Source organism: Cyprinodon tularosa, unplaced genomic scaffold (genome assembly GCF_016077235.1).
Source record: "Cyprinodon tularosa strain WSP-4 unplaced genomic scaffold, ASM1607723v1 ctg38, whole genome shotgun sequence".
NCBI classification, from domain to species: Eukaryota; Metazoa; Chordata; class Actinopteri; order Cyprinodontiformes; family Cyprinodontidae; genus Cyprinodon; species Cyprinodon tularosa.
In genome coordinates, this window is record NW_024039096.1 from 1,404,570 (window position 1) to 1,423,184 (window position 18,615).

Sequence of the window (18,615 nt, forward strand, 5' to 3'; positions counted from 1 at the left end):
AATTGTGTTATAGTAACTAATTACTATTAAGTAAATGCAAAAAACAGTTGCATAATTTCTTTCAGTGTATAAAATGCAAAATTCTATAGAGAGCATTATACAACAACAAAAGACTAGAATATAAAAATAAGCAGAGCAAGAAAAAAAATTTGCAAAAAAGAAAATAACTGATATGAGTCTAACTTATTAGATTTGATCCTTTTTTTCCAATTTCTGACAGAGCTCAGGACAGATTTCTCTAACTACTGTAACTGTTACATTTCAAAGTCTAAAATTTCATGCATCATAATTTCCCATGGGCCTTTAGTAGAGAAATCGGCCCACAGCATCACAGCTCCTCTAACTTACTGACACTTGTTCAGAACCAAACCCTGGTTACGTTTGAACGAGAGACATAAATGTCTGCAATGTTTTCACAGAGAGTAAAACTATTTGCCATGCAGATGCTGTTTAATGGTTGCTATGGAGATGCGGTGACCCAAAAATGCAAGTCTTTGCAACAGTGAGCCTTGAGTTTGCTCCCCACTGTGCATGCCCCTAATCTAAAGTCCCTATCCAGCCTTGTGTTATACTTTTAGCTGGTAATGGGTTTGAGGAGGTCAACACCGGATTGGAAAGGCATAAGTTTTATTAAAAACCCAAATTAACAAAATAAATGTTTCACGGCTGAATATAAAACAGTCCACACCTCAATGCATTTGTGAGGTGGTTTAAAAGGGGGGTGTGCACAGCAGATCCAATCACAACCCTACAATTTTGGTGCCTTTTCACGAAGGTGCTACGAAAACATATTTTAGGCTTTGTTCACTTTTTAGTTTAATTTTCTAACCTGTTATTTACTAGTTATGCATGCCAGATAAATTCAAAAATACTTTTTAATCTCAAGGGTAAATCTAATAATGTAGTAAATTATATTATAGAAGGTTCCTGGGTGGATTGTTGTAGATTGATGGATGTAGGCAGGAAGAATCTTCTGTAGGGGTCTGTCTTGCAGTGAATCTGGAAAAGCCTCTAACTGAAGAGGATGCTCTGGGTCACAAGAGCTGAAGCAAATATTTAATGTTGGAAATAACAGCTCTTGACAATCAGCTCTTCATCCCTGCCATATACAGAGGCTTTTCTCTGTTCATTAGCCGCTTGTGATGCATTTTAGAAACCATTGTGTTATGTTTCTTTCCATAACTTAACTATACAGAATGAGCAGAACCCCAGTGGAACGTGACTTAGTTTTGATTCAACATATTTTCCAGAACACAGTGAGATCAATGCGCTGATATCATATTCGGTGTTCTTCCACATAGAACACAAAATAGTACCATTCAATAATCTATTATTTTATCACATACATAACAGTTCCTCCCATCCAGCTTTGACGAACCAAAAATATACTTAGCAAAATGTTGTAAACCAATAAACTGGCTCAAACAGAAACATAAAAACCTCTTTAGATATTTGCAACACAAAACGGTTATCTACTCTTAACATTTAAACTGCTTCTGTTATAAAGGAACGGATGATCTACAAATTCAGTCTCTGAGGTGCTCTGCGATTTCTCTCAGGATAACGTCTACTTGTTTGACTAGAGTCTATGGTGCTCTGTGTGGAAGATTCCGCTGTTGTCACACTGGTGGATTCACACGAACCCTGAACCCCAGAAGATGTGGCAAAAGTAAACTCTTCTGAATCTCGAGATGTAGATGTGTCCTCAGGTTGCTCTAGATTTTTGTGGGTCTCCACATCTAGGATCTGATCAACATGTCTACGCCAGACTGAGTTATCTCCAATATTTATGTTGTATGTCAGAGGTCCTGTCTGTGACAGAATTGTGCCAGGCTGCCATTTCTGACTTGGGCATCTATAGCCTCTGGTGAGAACTTTTTGTCCGATCTCAAAAGATCTGGTTTTGTTCCCTCTTGTTTCCACCGGAAAAGGCTGTTGGTCCTCAACATTCTTCCGAATGTCTGGTTTCAACAGATCCAAACGGGATCTCAGATTTCTTCCCATGAAAAGCATTGCAGGCGTTTGTCCAGTTGTTGCATGAACGGTGTTTCTGTAAGCCAATAAAAAGTTGTCGATTTTCAATTGCAGAGGTCTCCCCTCTGTCCGGCTGGCTTTCATGGACCTCTTGAATGACTGAATGAACCGTTCAGCTTGCCCATTCGTTGCAGGGTGATACGGGGCTGAAGTGATATGTCGTACACCATTGTTCTTAAGAAAACACTGGAACTCTTCTGCAGTGAACTGTCGACCATTGTCACTTACAAGCTGATGAGGCAGACCTGTGCGGGCAAAAAGTGACCTCAGGGCATTGATTGGGCTGCTTGTTGTTGCCTGCTATACAGGAAAAATTTCTGGCCACTTTGAGTGAGCATCCACCACAATCAAGAACATTTGGTCCATAAATGGTCCAGCATAGTCTATGTGGATGCGTTGCCAAGGGGTGGATGGCCACTCCCACCTGTGCACTGGTGCAGGCTTGGGCTGGCGCAGTGTCTGCTGGTAACCAATGCAGGACTTAGCCATGACCTCTATTTCACAGTCTATGCCTGGCCACCAAACATAGCTCCTAGCAAGACCTTTCATCTTAACCACCCCCAAATGTCCATTATGAAGTGAATTCAGCACCCTTTTACGTAGTAGGGGCGGTATTATGACACGGGTTCCCCACATTACACATCCTTGGGAAACCGATAGCTGGTCTTTGCAGCTGAAGTATGCAGAGAACTGAGTGTCAATAGAACATGGCCAGCCATTCACAGTAAAATCGTATACTTTGGACAAGATTGTGTCCCGACTTATTTCTCTTTTTACCTGAGCACTTGTCACAGGCAGAGGTTCCATTTGTGAAATGTGAAACACAGTTTCTGGATCAGTAGTTTCTTTAGTGGTTTGAGTTTGTGGAAGGCGTGAAAGTCCATCTGCGTTTCCATGCAGTTTTGTCCCTTTAAATTCAATGCTGTAGGTGTGTGAGCCAAGGAACAAAGCCCATCGCTGTAACCTTGCTGCAGCCATGGTTGGCACACCTTTCTGAGGGTTAAAGATGGAAACCAGTGGTCGGTGGTCTGTGACCAGAGTGAAGTGTCTTCCGTATAAATATTGATTGAACTTCTTCACTCCCCACACTAGACTTAGTGCTTCTCTGTCTATTTGCGCATAATTACGCTCTGCTGCATTCAGGGACCTTGAGGCAAAAGCGATTGGTCGTTCCACTCCATCAGGCATTCTATGAGATAGCACAGCACCGATGCCGTATGGAGAGGCATCACATGCAAGGCGAAGAGGAAGATTTGGGTCAAAGTGTGTTAGCACTTCCTCTGATGTAATGAGCTGCTTAGCACTATTAAATGCTTTTTCACAGTCTTTTGTCCAGTTCCACTTGACATTTTGTTGCAACAGTGCGTGTAGCGGGTGCAGGACTGTTGACAGGTTCGGCAGAAACTTGTGATAATAATTAAGCCTAAAAATGAGCGTAATTCGCTGACAGTTTTAGGCTCTGGTGCCTTCAAGACTGCTTCAACTTTGTCTTTGGTTTTGTGGAGTCCATACTTGTCAATGCGATGTCCACAATACTCAATGGCATCTTTAAAGAACTCACACTTTTTCCTGTTCGCTCTCAATCCATATTTTTCTAACCTTGCCAGGACAGCTGCTAGGTTAGCTAAATGTGTTTCTTCATCAACACCTGTGACAATAATGTCATCCAGAAAACATTGTGTTTCTGGAATGCCCTGTAGAACCTGATCCATAGCCCGTTGCCACACTGCAGGAGCACTGGCGATACCAAATACCAGTCGGTTGTATTGGAATAGGCCTTTGTGAGTATTTATCACTAGATATTTCTTAGCTGCCTCTTCCACTTCCATCTGTAGGTAAGCTTGGGCGAGGTCAATTTTTGAAAAGTGTTTGCCACCAGCCACTGCAGTGAATATGCCTTCTATCCGCGGAAGTGGGTACTGATCTACGCGGAGTACTGGGTTCACTGAAACCTTAAAATCACCACAGATTCTCACGCTGTCGCCTGTTTTCTTGCTCACTGACACTATTGGTGTAGCCCAGTCTGACCATTCCACCTTGGTGAGTATTCCTTGCTCTTCCAAGCGTTGCAGCTCTGCTTCGACTTTGGGTCGTATAGCATATGGTACAGGACGAGCCTTGTGAAATCTGGGTTTTGCATCATCAGCCAGTATGATCTGTGCTTTAATATTTTTCAGAGTGCCAATTCCTTCTTTGAACACAGGAGCATGCTCCTCAATTGTTTGTTTCAGTCTTTCCTCCACAGAACTTGCACTCAGGTCAGGTGCCAGTCTCATGGATTTTATTTCTTTCCAGTTGAGTTGGAAGTGTTTCAACCAGTCACGTCCAAATAATGGGACACCTCCATTTTTCAGAACATAAAGTTCAAGGTTGCATTTGTTTTTCTCATATTCCACTTTCACTTTTATTTTTCCCAAGGGACTTATTCTTTCACCTGTGTATGTTTTTAGTTTCACTGAGGTGTGCTTTAATTTCAGATTTGGGAACTTCTCTCTGTAATCATCATATGAGATCAGTGAAAGGGCTGACCCAGTATCCAGTTCCATCTGTAATATAACCCCTTGTACTTTAGGAGTGAGCCATATAGCATCTTTATATTTCTCCTTGTCTTGCATTGTATGCAGCTCCAAGCATGCCAAATGCTCCTGAGAAGAAGCTGAGTCTGTCTCATTTAATTCATGCAGTTTCCTGTCTTTGTTCCACGTTTTGTTTTTCTTAAATTGTTTTGATCTGCACATTTTCTGTATATGTCCCTTTTTGTTGCACTGGAGACATTCTTTATCCTTAAACCACCAATTAGCGGCATTATGTGACTTTTTGCCGCATCTGTAACAGGTCTGTAATTTATCATTAGGCTGCGCACGCATTTTATTGACAGAACACTGCTCCGTGAATTTTCCTTGAAGCTCTCCTGCATCTTTTGCTGCAGTTTCCATGGATATAACAATTTCTAATGCACGTTGCAATGTCAGATTATCCTCTGTGAGGAGTCGTGTCTGTGTGCTTTCATTGTGCAGCCCGCAGACGAAACGGTCTCTCAGGGAATCTGACAGCCCCTCCCCGAACTGACAGTGCTCCGACAGCCGCCGAAGCTCCGCGATGTACTCCGAAGTGGACTCTGTTTTTAACTGATTCCGTTTATGAAATCTGAATCGTTCGGCGATGACAAGGGGCTTTGGTTGGAAATGTTTTTGGAGAACCTCTGTGATCTCCTTAAAACTTTTGCTTGCCGGTTTGTCCGGTGTAATGAGGCTGCGCAGCAAGTTATACATTTTCGCCCCCATTACGCTCAGTAACACGGCGACTTTCCTCTCATCCTCTACTTTGTTAGCCAGACAGTACTGTTCAACTCGCTCCACGTATGTTGTCCAGTCCTCTGTGCCGTTTTCAAAAATGTTCATTTGTCCTACGCCTCGCAACATTTTTGGTGGGGTGCTCGTTACTCACTTTCTTTCTGTAGATCGTTAGTTAGTGAGCCACATTAATGTCCAGACGGAGGATTTTTTTTTCTTCTTTTCTTATCTTTCTGTTGCTTCCAAGGCTTTCCCCCTCTCTGTCGTTACATGCACATCGGGGATCAGTTTAAACCTCGTCGCCAGTTTGTTATGTTTCTTTCCATAACTTAACTATATAGAATGAGCAGAACCCCAGTGGAACGTGACTTAGTTTTTATTCAACATATTTTCCAGAACACAGTGAGATCAATGCGCTGATATCATATTCGGTGTTCTTCCACATAGAACACAAAATAGTACCATTCAATAATCTATTATTTTATCACATACATAACACATTGGCTTGGTAATATTACTACGTTCAAAAAGGTCACGGGTCTTATCTCTAGGTAAGTAATTGATTATTATGGTCATTAAGGCCATTTGCAGAATAACGGTGTCAGTTATCGTATTTTAAAACATGACAATGACAGTAAACAAAAACATACATCCAGCATATCTATTCCAAGTGGAAAGTCCTAAAAGAATTGTCTCATTTATCAGGAGCATGCTGAATTTTTTTATCCTATACCGACAGTACCTGGAGGTTTTGAGAGACTTTTTAAGCAAAGATGTCATCCGTTACATAAATCTGTATGCCTTTTAAAGGAATTTTTGGATGTGCCAATAATGGTGGCCTTGATGAACTGGTAAAAACTGTTATTTCTGAACACAGAATTGTTCTAATTAGATACAATTTGAATAAAAGTTTGGATTATATATTTTTTGCCTTTTTGTGTGCTTGTGATAAAATGGTGCCCTGTACGGTAAGCCCTTTTACCAAAAAGAAAAAAATCTCAGCAGGCTGCTAGCTTCACACATACTACAAGAATTTCTCTCCAAACTGAGATCACTCTTACTAAGGTTTTATCAAAATGAAATATTAAAACAAAACTATGGAGTGATTTTTCCTGCCAAAACGTTGTGTACAAAAATGCATGTTGCACACACACATAAAGCATGTTGCAAATGCATAAAGCATGTTTCACACAAACAAATCGTATCACTCACAAATTAACATGTTGCACTCAAATAAATCTTATTGTTCACAAATATAGCTTGTGTTACAAACTCTCCTCTAATGTCACAAAAAAAAATTTTTTTTTTCAAACTGTCCTTAAAGGTTGCACACACACAAACATTTGTTTTACAAACCGCACTGCCGAAAGTCACGTGATACATGGAGAATTGTCATTCTGACTAACCGACAGCAGGTGGCGCCATACAATCAAAACAACTGAAATGTGCAGGTGTTACGTCGAGCTGCGTTTCCCCATCGGAACGCGGTTCCCCCTGCATCTCCGCACAGCGCAGTCAGCAATGTTAGAGTCCGGTTTGTAAAACTAATTTTTGTGTGTGTGCAACATTTAAGGACAGTTTGAAAAAAAAGTTTTATTTGTGTGTGACATTAGAGGAGAGTTTGTAACACAAGTTTTATTTGTGAACAATAAGATTTATTTGAGTGCAACATGCTTTATTTGTGTGTGCAACATGCAAAATGTATGGAGGGAAAAATCCCTCCATACAGAACTTTCATTTCAGAAGATTTGTTCTCCACTTTGTTCCCCAGCTGTGCTTATTTTTTTCCTCTGTTGTGAATTAACTATTGTTGGAACATGCCAAAAACCTGTTGATAAAGGAAGCCCGTCTCCATGACAGAGCTGGTCCATAAAACTAAAGCACTTTTTTTGTTGAACTCATTCATGGCATCCCATAAAATCCCATATATTCCCGTAACACAACACTTCTTCTTTTGATCCTGTCAGACCACCCTGTACACACACACAGCACAATCATTGTGGTGACCATTAGCTTTTCACCCGGACATAGGTGGAGCCTCACATGCATTGTTTGCTCTTCCACAATAAACCTCCAGCACAGTCTTGGCAACTGGCAGCAGTACTTTGGAAATGAGTGGCCTTCCATTTCCCACTACAATCTGTGGTCAACCATTAAGCCAGGAGAAACTGCAGACAGATAGACGCATGAACACACAAATAAGTAACACCATGCAATAGAAAAAGATTATAGAATTTAACAGATTTGGTCAGTTCAAATATGTATCTTAGAATTAAAAACAGCACTGTTGATGCATAGACATGAGCCTGCAGACCGAATCAAGACAAACAATTCTATTCTCAACAGCATATTATGTGATAAAGTAAAGGCATATACTGCAAAAAATATAAATCTCAGTAATTCAATTTTCTTTTAAATAACTGCATTTTTTTCTTGAATTAAGAAGGTATGTGAGACGCTTTGCCAATGAATAAGGCAGTTTATGCTTTAAATAAGAAAAAATAACTTCATAATATCTAAATATCTTATTTTAAGGGTAAAACTCTAATTCCATAGGCAGATCGTCTTATCTACTCAAACTAAGGGTAAATACACTTATTTTACAACATTTTTACTCATTTTTAGATCGTTTTTGCAGTGTATGTATTTTTAAAGTACAAAAGTGTCTAAAATTGGAAATCAAATGATTGCAAAGTCATATTATTCAGGTTGAACTTTGAGTTGGTCTCTTGAATCCTTCTTGTTGTTTTAACCTGGTTAAATAAAAGTTTGATGATGATTATGTAAAGCAATATGCTCTTTGTAAAATAAAGTAGTGAAGTCAAAAGCTTCATTTAGCTGCAACCAACCTTTCTTAAAGACCAGATGAGGCTGAAGTGGCACATATAAAATAAGTTCCACATAATTGAGCTAAAGGATATATATTTAGGTTTCATGTTTGCAGAAAAAAAATCCCATGAACAATAAATTTTGTTCCATTCAATTACTTTTACAGGTAAATTCCCTAGAAATATCTTTATTCACAATGCAGGAATACTCTGCTATCATAACATCTTGAAATTTATGACAGCAATCCCCTGAGGTGCACAGAATCTTTCCTGGGTAAAGCTATGCGGTCGATCCTGTTCCTGCATGCAAGCTGGCAAAGCATACACAAACGTCAACACTGTGCTCTTGACAGATTATTATAAGTGGAAAATGTTTCTCTTCAAATTTGTCATCTCCTTCAAAGAACCAACTGGCAGGAAAGAAAACACGATTTTAGCCGCCACAAAGACTAAAAGTTATACTACACTGTAATGCCTTAAATTAGGATAGAGGAAAGGAGGCAGAAAATGCACACACCTTACAGACAGACAAGTAGTATCTTCAAGACTGGTTGTGAAATTTTTACAATTGTGAATCCTGATAAGTCCCTGTTAAGACTACTTGCTATAAAGCAGTGAGAGGTCAAGGTTGCTTTTTGAGGCTTTAGTCAAGAGGATTTAAGGACATGAGTTAAAAATTCATAGTCATATTATCATTTTTTTAAGATATATATTCCAGTCGCTTACTCTGGCAGCTAACAACATTTTTAAGAAAGATGATCACATCTTGCTGGAAAATGATTTTTTATGTTTGTGTTTGATTCTTTGTTTTTGCTCAGTTTGTTTTTAAATAAAGCTCTTTGTGTATATTTACAATAGTTATTACGGTATGATGCTGCGCATGTGCACAGAGGGTAAACAAGGAAGTATTGGGCTCATCAAGCTAATCTCCAAGTTAAGCTGTTAAAAAAAAAATGAAAAGTCCAAGATCAAGTTGTGAAAATTGCAAGAAAAAAAGCTTACTGTAGGGATAAGACTTGAATAGTGCTCGGAATGCAGCATAAGCGTTGTTCCAACAACAACAAAAAAAACTTAAAAACAATCCAGTGGACTTTGTTGTCAAGTTTGAAGACGTTGCGCTTCCCATCCAGGAAACTTTTTCAATTCAAAATGTCAGGAATAGCGTTGAAATCGAGGCTTTATACAGTAGCCTATCAAAACCTTGTTTTGTTTTGAAAACATGCAGATTGAAAGAGACGAAGGGGTCCACCCCTTTGGAATGGGGGTCGTTTGGCTTCTTTTGTTAGCCTGAGAATTGGAACTGCAACCGTTGGAACGGCCGCTACCCTACCACTTTAACATCACCAGAGATGGGAAGTAACGAAGTACAAATACTTCGTTACTGTACTCAAGTAGATTTTTCTGATATTTTTACTTTACTTTACTACTTATTTTTATGGCAACTTTTTACTTCTACTCCTTACATTTTTACACAAATATCTGTACTTTCTACTCCTTACATTTTAAAAAATTGGCTCGTTACTTTAGTTTTGAATCATTTCAATGGAGTTACTGTTATTATTTTTCACGTCATCAATACCAAATTCAGTCTAATTGGATGGGAATCTACGTTGCATTAGACACACCACTACAAGATGAATCGACAGATTCGGCGGTATTCATTCACGGCAAATCACTGCAGCTTGGTGGCGGTGGCGTTAGCATAGTAGTATGGACGACGAGATAATTGAAAATGAACACAACGGAGATCTAGTCCTATTGGCAGACATCCATTTAAAATGTAGGCAACGGCATGAAAAAAGTGGTTTCTACTTTTACTTTTATACTTTAAGTAAATTTACAAGCCTGTACTTTGTTACTTTTACTTGAGTAAAGAAGTTTAATCAGTACTTCCACTTTTACCAGAGTATTTTTTTACACAAGTATCTGTACTTTTACTCAAGTACGGAAGGTGAGTACTTTTGCCATCTCTGAACATCACAGACTAATACCAAAATAGTTCTCTATGGACAACTTTTGAATCGCCTTGGGGAGACCATAATTTTTCGGAAAAGCCCCAGAAGATCTGAAGAAAAACAGTCCACCTTAGTTCATCCGGAGCTGCGTCTGGACGACTCTCGGATTCGGTGGTACTTCCTTATAAATCTACCCCTGCAGAAAGGCACCGATGCTGGGCAGTGGGCAGTGACAGTCTGTGCTGGAGGTAATGGAGGATGATTAACAGTCCTTCTAGGGGCAAATTATAACGGCTTTTTCAAAAAGGACTTCAAAAGGACAAACTTAACACCATCAGGAAGGATGTTTGGTGTGTATAACCTTATTTTATTATGATTGAATGATATTTGGTCTTTTTGTATAGGAATATAATATGAATACGAACCTTTAAATACGTTTTCAATTTTGCGGATCATCCATCATAATTTGGGGTCATTTGAGTCTTTCATTTACTTTTATATGTTTTCTCTTATTTTAATTGTGAACTTTAAGTGCTGCTTTCAACATCTTTACTGTTTGGTGTTTATCTTAAGGTTTTAAGGTTTACTTTAAGAAATTTGGGTCTTGCCATAGGCTTTTTTTTCTTGTTAAACATTAGTCAGATGTTTTTCTTCAATGTATCTTAGTTTCTTACATGCCTGGCTTCATTGGCTAAAGGTTTCCAATTGGTTTTGCTGTTTTTCTCTTATGTTTTTGTTTCTTTGCAATCAGTCCCATCTCATTTAGCTGCTGCCTTTCTTGTTTGGCACCAATCATCCACATCAGCCTCACCTGTGTTCAGCTTTTGTTTAGATCATGTCTTACCACCTACGTAGCTATCAGTTTTTTTTTCACCCTACAGGGTGGAATACTGGTTCCATCCGTTCTTTCAAAACAGCAAACTGAGGTGGTGAGTGAGGCCACTTCCGTTTGCAGGTTTTCTTATTAAATAATTAAACCCTCCTTTCTGCCTCCATCTGCCGGTCTGCCCATGGATCCATCCAAGTCCAACACTTCCTGAAAATCATCTTTCACTTCAAGGTGTCCCTTGTATTTTTAATCGGCCCATTTGTGTCAATATTTTTTTGCAATCACATCTGCAACTCTTTCGGGGTATGGCTTACTCTGTTTAATTTAAAAACTGACATTTTTGTCAATTCTTGAAAGTATTTTAAAGTGAATCTAAATTCTAAATCTCGCCACAGACTTTAACTTTAATCTGTCTGGACTTTGACAAGTGCATTTTAACACCGGAATATGCTTTGATCATAATCGTTTCATTGTAGCTCTGGCTGCATGCTAAGGTAGTCTTCTTACTATAAAATTTAACCCCTGTCCCAGTCTGGTTTGCCTTAATGTTATTTCTATGTCTAATTTTATTTATCCTCTCAACTCTGACCAGCTTCCCTGTACCTGCTGAACAAACCCACCTTACAGAATGTTCCTTCCAATATACAATGCAACCAAAGTGGAGGTTTGTTCAGCAAGATCATTAAAGCTGTGGCCCTTTTTAGACAGAGTGATTTGCGCGTTGCAAAGATCTGCGTCTTTCTGTATTTAGCCGATACAGTACTCTAGATGGTTGGCGCGTTAATTTTTTTCTATTTTGATGTTAGTAGCAAATGTGCATTTTTCCCATGCTAATAAAGCACTATGACTAGGTCTGCTAGTTGAAAGAAAAACAGCAGCAAAGAAAGAGGCTGCAGGTGCACAAAACTCTCAGGTCCAGAAAGGAGCTTGCGGAGTTGTCGTTTATGAAAATGCTTCATTTCCACAGCAACTTCTTCCAGGTTAACCTTAGGCTAAGTGTGGATCATTGACTTTTCTCAATTTCACTTCCTTGTGTTTTTGGCTCAAAGCCAGATAATTCTCATGTCATTGCACACCGCAGTCAAACTTTGACTGGGCGTGCATGCAAGCTTACAGAGCAGTGCATTGCGCTTTGCTCGATAAAGCAATGAACTGCTCTTGTGTGGCACAAGACCTGAAAATGATGGGTTTCACAGACGAGAAGTATGGCTGTGTCAGCCTGTCTGAAAAAAAACACCATAGCCTTCATCCAACCATTGCATTTCCCACTAAGGCATAGAGTTTTATCGTTTTCTGTTGCTACATGCTCAACCAGCAGACCCAAATCCTGTAAAGTCAACAATTTGATCTGCTGGATCTCTCTGAAAGCTTTTAAACAATCTGTATGTTTTGACTGAACTGACACTGAAGAGCCTGAGATGACATAAGTTGAAAATTGGTGATATAGAAATAACTAAACAGAATTACTATGACTAGAGCACCTTTTCTTACTTGTTTGCTTCTGTCTCAAATAAGGCTTCTGACCAAATAAAAATGGTACCTCCCTCAACAATGGCTTTCTTCCTGCCACTGTGCAAATGTGGTAATGCGACAAAAAGTGAAAATTCTAACATGCATGATGGCTTTAGTGAGCCGTGCACTTGCACTCTTTCGACTTTAAAACCATTCTCTAATAACAGCGACTGCAGCTAAATCCATAATGGTAGAAAACAATACAAACATCTGCAAATGATCTAATCTCAATTAGCTCATGTAAAACCAATGTGAAAGCCTAGACAGCAATCTAGGCTGAAACTCTAAATCGAAAGCGCCTTAATGGCAGATTGGAATAAACAATCCTGTTAAAGCATTTTTTTTTATTCATAACTGTTTTTAAACCACAGAGAGCTCCCATATTTACAAAATCCTTAAAATTATTTCACATCTTGCTTCTTATATGATTATAGAAGCTATTTCTAGTATTTTCTTATAAAGGACCTTATGTTTTACTGTTATAAAACCACAAATCTTTTTCTGTCATTTTCTAAACAAATGCACTCTTTAAGAAAACTACATTAAAATATATAAAAAGTAAAATGTAATATTCCAGTTTTTTTTTCTCTAGTCTAAATATTAGATGTGTCTATTTGCTTAAACTTTGCACTGCAGGAGAAAAAAATAGATTAGCCCCTAACCCAGTGGCTCTGAAGAAGGTAATGAGAGTTTCATGTCAAAACTGTGAATGTTTGTTTCAGGTGGGGTGACTCTAACCTGTGTCCTCTTTGTTTTGTCTTAAACTAAGTCGATTTCATTGGATTATAATGGAAACCCAGAAAAATAAGTAATCTTAAATTAAAGAGAAAAAGTGACACTCTTCATTATTCAGGTTTTCTCTTCAAAAAGCTGTAAATTTTTTACCCTTCACTTATTTTTCCACCATTATGTATAAATACAGCACTATAAAAACTGTCCTCAAAATAATAAGGTAGTTTTTTTTCAAATAGCATTTAAAGTTCTACTTAAGATTAAAATCCATAGTATATATAACTTATTTAGTTAAATTATCAACATATTATTTCATAAACTTTAGTTTTCATGAGATGTAATCCATATTTAACAATATTAACCAGAATTACTCTTTAATATTACCACTACTTTAATTTACTACTACTTTAATACATCACTGTAAGAACCCTTCACTTTTAAAATCATTACTGAAATAAAACGTGGTTCTGTTATTTACTCAGATGCACCTGTATGTCTGGGATACAGGATCTGATCATCATAGGAGGCGTTTTGTAGTTTAATTCCACAATTATATACAGGAGGCTGATAATATTGGTAAAAGTAAACTCAGACTCAAACCAAAAGAAAAAAACTATTAAAATAATTATTTTATACCTAGAAACACACCTTTAACGGAAATCTGAATTACAGTTATTATATATAGACAATTAACTACTGATCTTTGACTTTGGGACTCCAACTGATTAAAAATGTGGCTTCCCTGAATTAAACAAAAGTGTGAGCGGGGGGGAAAAACACACAATTTGCTCCTTTCGGGGTCAAGAAAACACTAAATCTCTTACCTGCTCCTCGCGGTCACCTGTGGCGGAAGAGGCCATGTTGGAGAAAAAGTAGTGCGCTCTGCAGCTGCTGCTCTCAGGTGAGTTTTTTTTTCCACAGATCCTCACGCTGTAAAAGATCCACAGTGGTAACTCAAAAGAGGGTGAAGCATCTGTAGCAGATCCACCCTCTCGGACCAACCCGCGGTGTGCTACCCTCAGAGATGGATCAGTATTCCGGGGGACAGCGGAGTTTTTTGCGCCGCTGGAAACTCCAGCTAAACCGGGGGGAGTGTACTGTTACCGCAGCTGCTCGGAGCAGCGACTCCGCCGAACTTTAAGGTGAGGAGGAAACCCGCCGCTAGGGGGCAGAGTTGTTCTTTTGGGTTAAAATAAATACATTGAAAGGACGCGTCCAGAAGCTATGGAGGACCAACTCTGCCATATTAAAAAATGAATACACAAATAAATAAATGCTCGATAAATAAATAGGAATACAATTTATTGCCACCCAAAATACAATAAACTAATAAATGTAGGTAGAAATTAAAATATACAGTGAGACATAAATGTATGAATCTCTTTTAATTAGCTGTTTTATTTATTTGCTATTTTAATAATTCTTCAACTTTATTTATTACTTCTTTTTTAAGTATTTATTTATGTGTAATATTTTTGTATTATTCTTTCTTTGTATTTTTTACCATATATATTTCTTCAATGCTATTTATTTCTGCCTGTCGTTTTTACATATCTGTTTGCATTTCTGCTTCATTATGCAAATAAGGAGGGGTGTGTCCTAGAGGGTCAACTTCTGCCTATTGGTTGGTATTTTGGGGGGCAATAATTGTATGCTTATTTATTTATTGAGCATTTATTATTTGTTTCTGTATTTTTTTTAATATGGCCGAGTTGGTCCTCCATATTCCCTTTAAGCAGCTCCACAAATTGTATCTCAGCTGTTGAACTTTCCAACAGAATAACCCAAAGTTTAACACAATTTGACAACATTTAAATGTGAAAATAATCTAGCAACCTAAAATTAATGTGTACATTATGTGTACAATGAATTAACCAACACCATCCCATATTATTGTATCTACATACAGCATTTAAGTACCGGTATTGATAGTTTTGACTATTTCCTACTTTTGCTCAAGAGTGGGTGTGCATTTCTGAAGGAACCTGTTGAGATTGGAGCACAAATACTGACTAGATATGTCGAGAGGGTTATTATAGTGTAATTACTTGTTTCCATATCCAAAGGAATAAAGTTTGCTTTGATAAAGACTGGTTTGAATTTTAATCCCTTTACAACAAGGACTAAATATTTATATAGGAGCATTTTCATGTTACCATTGCCATTCACACCTTTTCATTTTATTTTATTTCTTTTGGGGGGAGCAACCACATGATGTTGGCCTAGATGCATATTCAATGCACACACACCCACAGACACAAAACAATAGAGTAGAATGTAGAACTATTACAGTTTTTAAATAAATAAATAAAACACACCTTAAATTTTAGGCTCTTTCTCATGCATAGTGGCAAACAAAAACATTGAATTTAAAGCTAAATTAAATTTGTATAATCCATTTTATCCTTTATATGAATGGTAAATTTATTTCTAAATGAAAGCTATATCATATCTTAATATTATATCTAATAAGTCTATTTTAAATCTAAATATAGCCTGAATCTTACTCTTAAATATGAGATTTAAATATTTGCGAGATATGTTAGCTAACAGCATATAACAGCTAATGAAGTGATTATATGCTGTCCCCATTACAATCTTTCACAGTTAGTCTTATGATTAGTTTTGATTTTGTGACAAACTTCCAAAAGCACAAGTTTGATTTATTTTGGCCATAATGTTTCCCCCTATATGGGTTTGTGAGTTTTTAGCCAGCTCTGGCTGTTTTCTTTAGAGGAAAACGCAGCTATATTCCAACCCCTCATTCTAGTCCGGACATAAAAAGTATACATTGATGGACGTATATTCTAAACACCTTTACAGCAATATTTATTTGTGCGTTATTTGTTTAATTTAGAAATCGTGTCAGTATTTACATGGAAATATATTCAAGTCTTTTGACATCTATAAAAAAAAAAGTAAAAGTATTCAAACTGCAGTTAAAACTTGTTTTGACAGTGTCAAAGTGTCATGTTTTTGGGGGGTTTCTTTAATTATTTCTCTTTGATTTACATCATTCATGAAAGGCAGCTAACATTAGTCCCCCAAGCTAACATCTCTCCTATCACTATTCCATCAAAAGCAGACAGTCCAACAATCAGGGGCTCAATTTGAATACCTGAAACTTTCTCCCTTTACCTTTCACAGGGTCCACAGTAGAACTCAATCCAAGGAGAGAGATTAGCTACAGACTGTGGTACTGAATCCAGGCAGCCTTCAGAAACATGAATGATCAAACTGGGACTATAGCCTTCCAAAAAAAAAAAAAAGAAAGTTGTCCAAATGTAACAAATGGCTGAGGTTGTTCCTTAAAAAACCCGAACACATGAAGGCGTGTACATTTGCATGCATATTGCATATTTTTGTTCAACTCCAAAAGGTGGGCATTTTTCTTCCTGGGTGCATCCTCTGAAGGTCAGATTTATCATAGCGAGGTGCCGTGGCCCATTCATTGAGTGTCCAATCAAGCAGGCTGCACCATGCCTTTCAAAAAGTCTGCACACCACTGCTGCCAGTACTATTCTGATAGTACTTATGGTGCCCACTGATGCACTTGCACCGGGAAGTTCAAATTTAAGTCTACTTAATAATTTCAGGAATTCAGATCAAGCCACAGACTTACCTGCTGTCTGTCAGAAAGTGTTTTGCTTAGGTTTTTCACCTTTTGTGTAAGAAATGAGGAAACAGCGGTAAATGAACCATGGAAAAAGTGTTAAAAACTACATCTACATGAATATACATGCACAGGTCTAATTCTTGTGCATACCCTCACAAAAAAAATAAATAAAATCCTTCCCAAAAGAAAAACATGAATTTGAATATCATTTTAGAAGGATTTTACATAAAATTGCAGAATCAACCACCATCTTAAGAAAAGTGAACTGCATGCCTGATAAAATAACCTGCATCTTTTCAATATTTTCCCATTGCATCAGTTACGCCATTTCCTAAGTCACCATTTCTTTGGGGCATTTGAAACAAAGTCTTAATCTAGGTCAGATCCAAAACATTTTCTACGCTGAAAAGCTGAACCCTGCACACTATGCCAGACATTCTTAACAATAACTGTTATTTGTACTGTATTTAACCCAATTTTTTTTATATATATAATGCAAAGTAAACTCACTGAATTAAATAAGTGAAATGTAGTCAAATTTGGTGTCAAATCCATAAATTGAGGGGCTGAAGCTTTAAAATGCCTTAACTTTTAACAAGTCTGGCATCTTGTTGTGACCCGTTACCTGGTTTGTGCAGAATAAAAAAAAAATAAAAATTTTGCATTATTCTGTGTTGCTTTAATAGGGGGGAAAAATATCAGTCCAATGGATAGATTTAAAAAGGATGTCCTTTAAAATGTTGCAGGGTTTATTATTGATTTGAGGTGTACGGAAGAGGATTACGGCCACTGGGGGAAAAAAAAAAAAAAAAAAAAAAGTCAACTGATTTTGAAATTTTATTTCAGTTTAGCATACCAAACTGAAATAAAATTTTAAAATCAGTTAACTTTTTTTTTTTTTTTCCCCAGTGGCCCTAATCCTTTTCCGTAGGTGGTGTGTTAAAAAAACCACATGCATATGTGCAAAGTGAATTATTTTACCTGCCTTACAGAAAGCCAAGAGATCCACATTAAAACCAGCCCAGTAAGCTTTTATTTATACTAAAACTAATGTAGTTAAATCATTCTAATGCTTTCATCTGTGTCCCGTTGTGCAGGGGATGAGAAGATGAGGATGGTGAAAACTGACGAGGGGGGAGATTTTTAGTGCAAAATAAACAAGTCAGTCATTTCCTCCTTGTCACAGAGACCTTAAAGGAATAGTACACCCAAAACATGATTAGCCTTCATTTTCTACTCACCCCCATGCTGAACAACACTCTGGAGTACTTTTTTGATATCTCAAATGCATCTGGAGATCTGGGAGGCTTCTTGCTGTCTGCTGACATTCAAATAATGGAGGTCTATGGTGCCCGAGACAGAAAGGTCCATAAAAGTCCACAAAAAACGTGTCAATATTCCTCCATACTGCTCGTCCAATGTATTCCAAGTGTCCTGAGTGGGTGGCGTCCAGAATTTACTCGAAACGAAGTCATTTAGAATGTTTTTAGAGCATAAACAGTAGTGTATAGGATTTCCTGAAAGCGAGTTCACGACGCTACGGAAACCGCGGCAGACCAAACCAGAGGAAAGTGCGCATTCAGCTCGGCAAAGAACTCATGCTCTTCCTCAACACTGAAGTCCTCAGACATTTTTTCTTTCGTTGTTTCTTTCTTTGCACAGGTAAACAGCACATTTCTTCTTCTACGCTTGCATTATCGGCAGAGCAGACGCTGAATGCGCACTTTCATCTGATTTGGTCTGCCGGCTTCCGTAGCGTCGTGAACATGCAGGCGCGCGCTTTCAGGAAATCCTATACACTACTGTTTATGCTCTA

At 37.9% G+C, this 18,615-nt stretch overlaps 1 protein-coding gene across 1 annotated transcript in view; it reads right to left on the reverse strand.

Annotated features, from left to right (window-relative positions):
• The window catches only part of LOC119791111 (ankyrin-3-like), a 241,780-nt gene extending 227,484 nt beyond the window's left edge, over window positions 1–14,296 (reverse strand). Inside the window, exon 1 of the mRNA XM_038297004.1 lies at window positions 14,008–14,296. Within this exon, the coding sequence (XP_038152932.1) occupies window positions 14,008–14,043 (36 nt within the window). The 5' untranslated portion in view covers window positions 14,044–14,296. The remainder of the gene's footprint in view (window positions 1–14,007) is intronic.
• Between the last annotated feature and the right edge of the window lie 4,319 nt (window positions 14,297–18,615).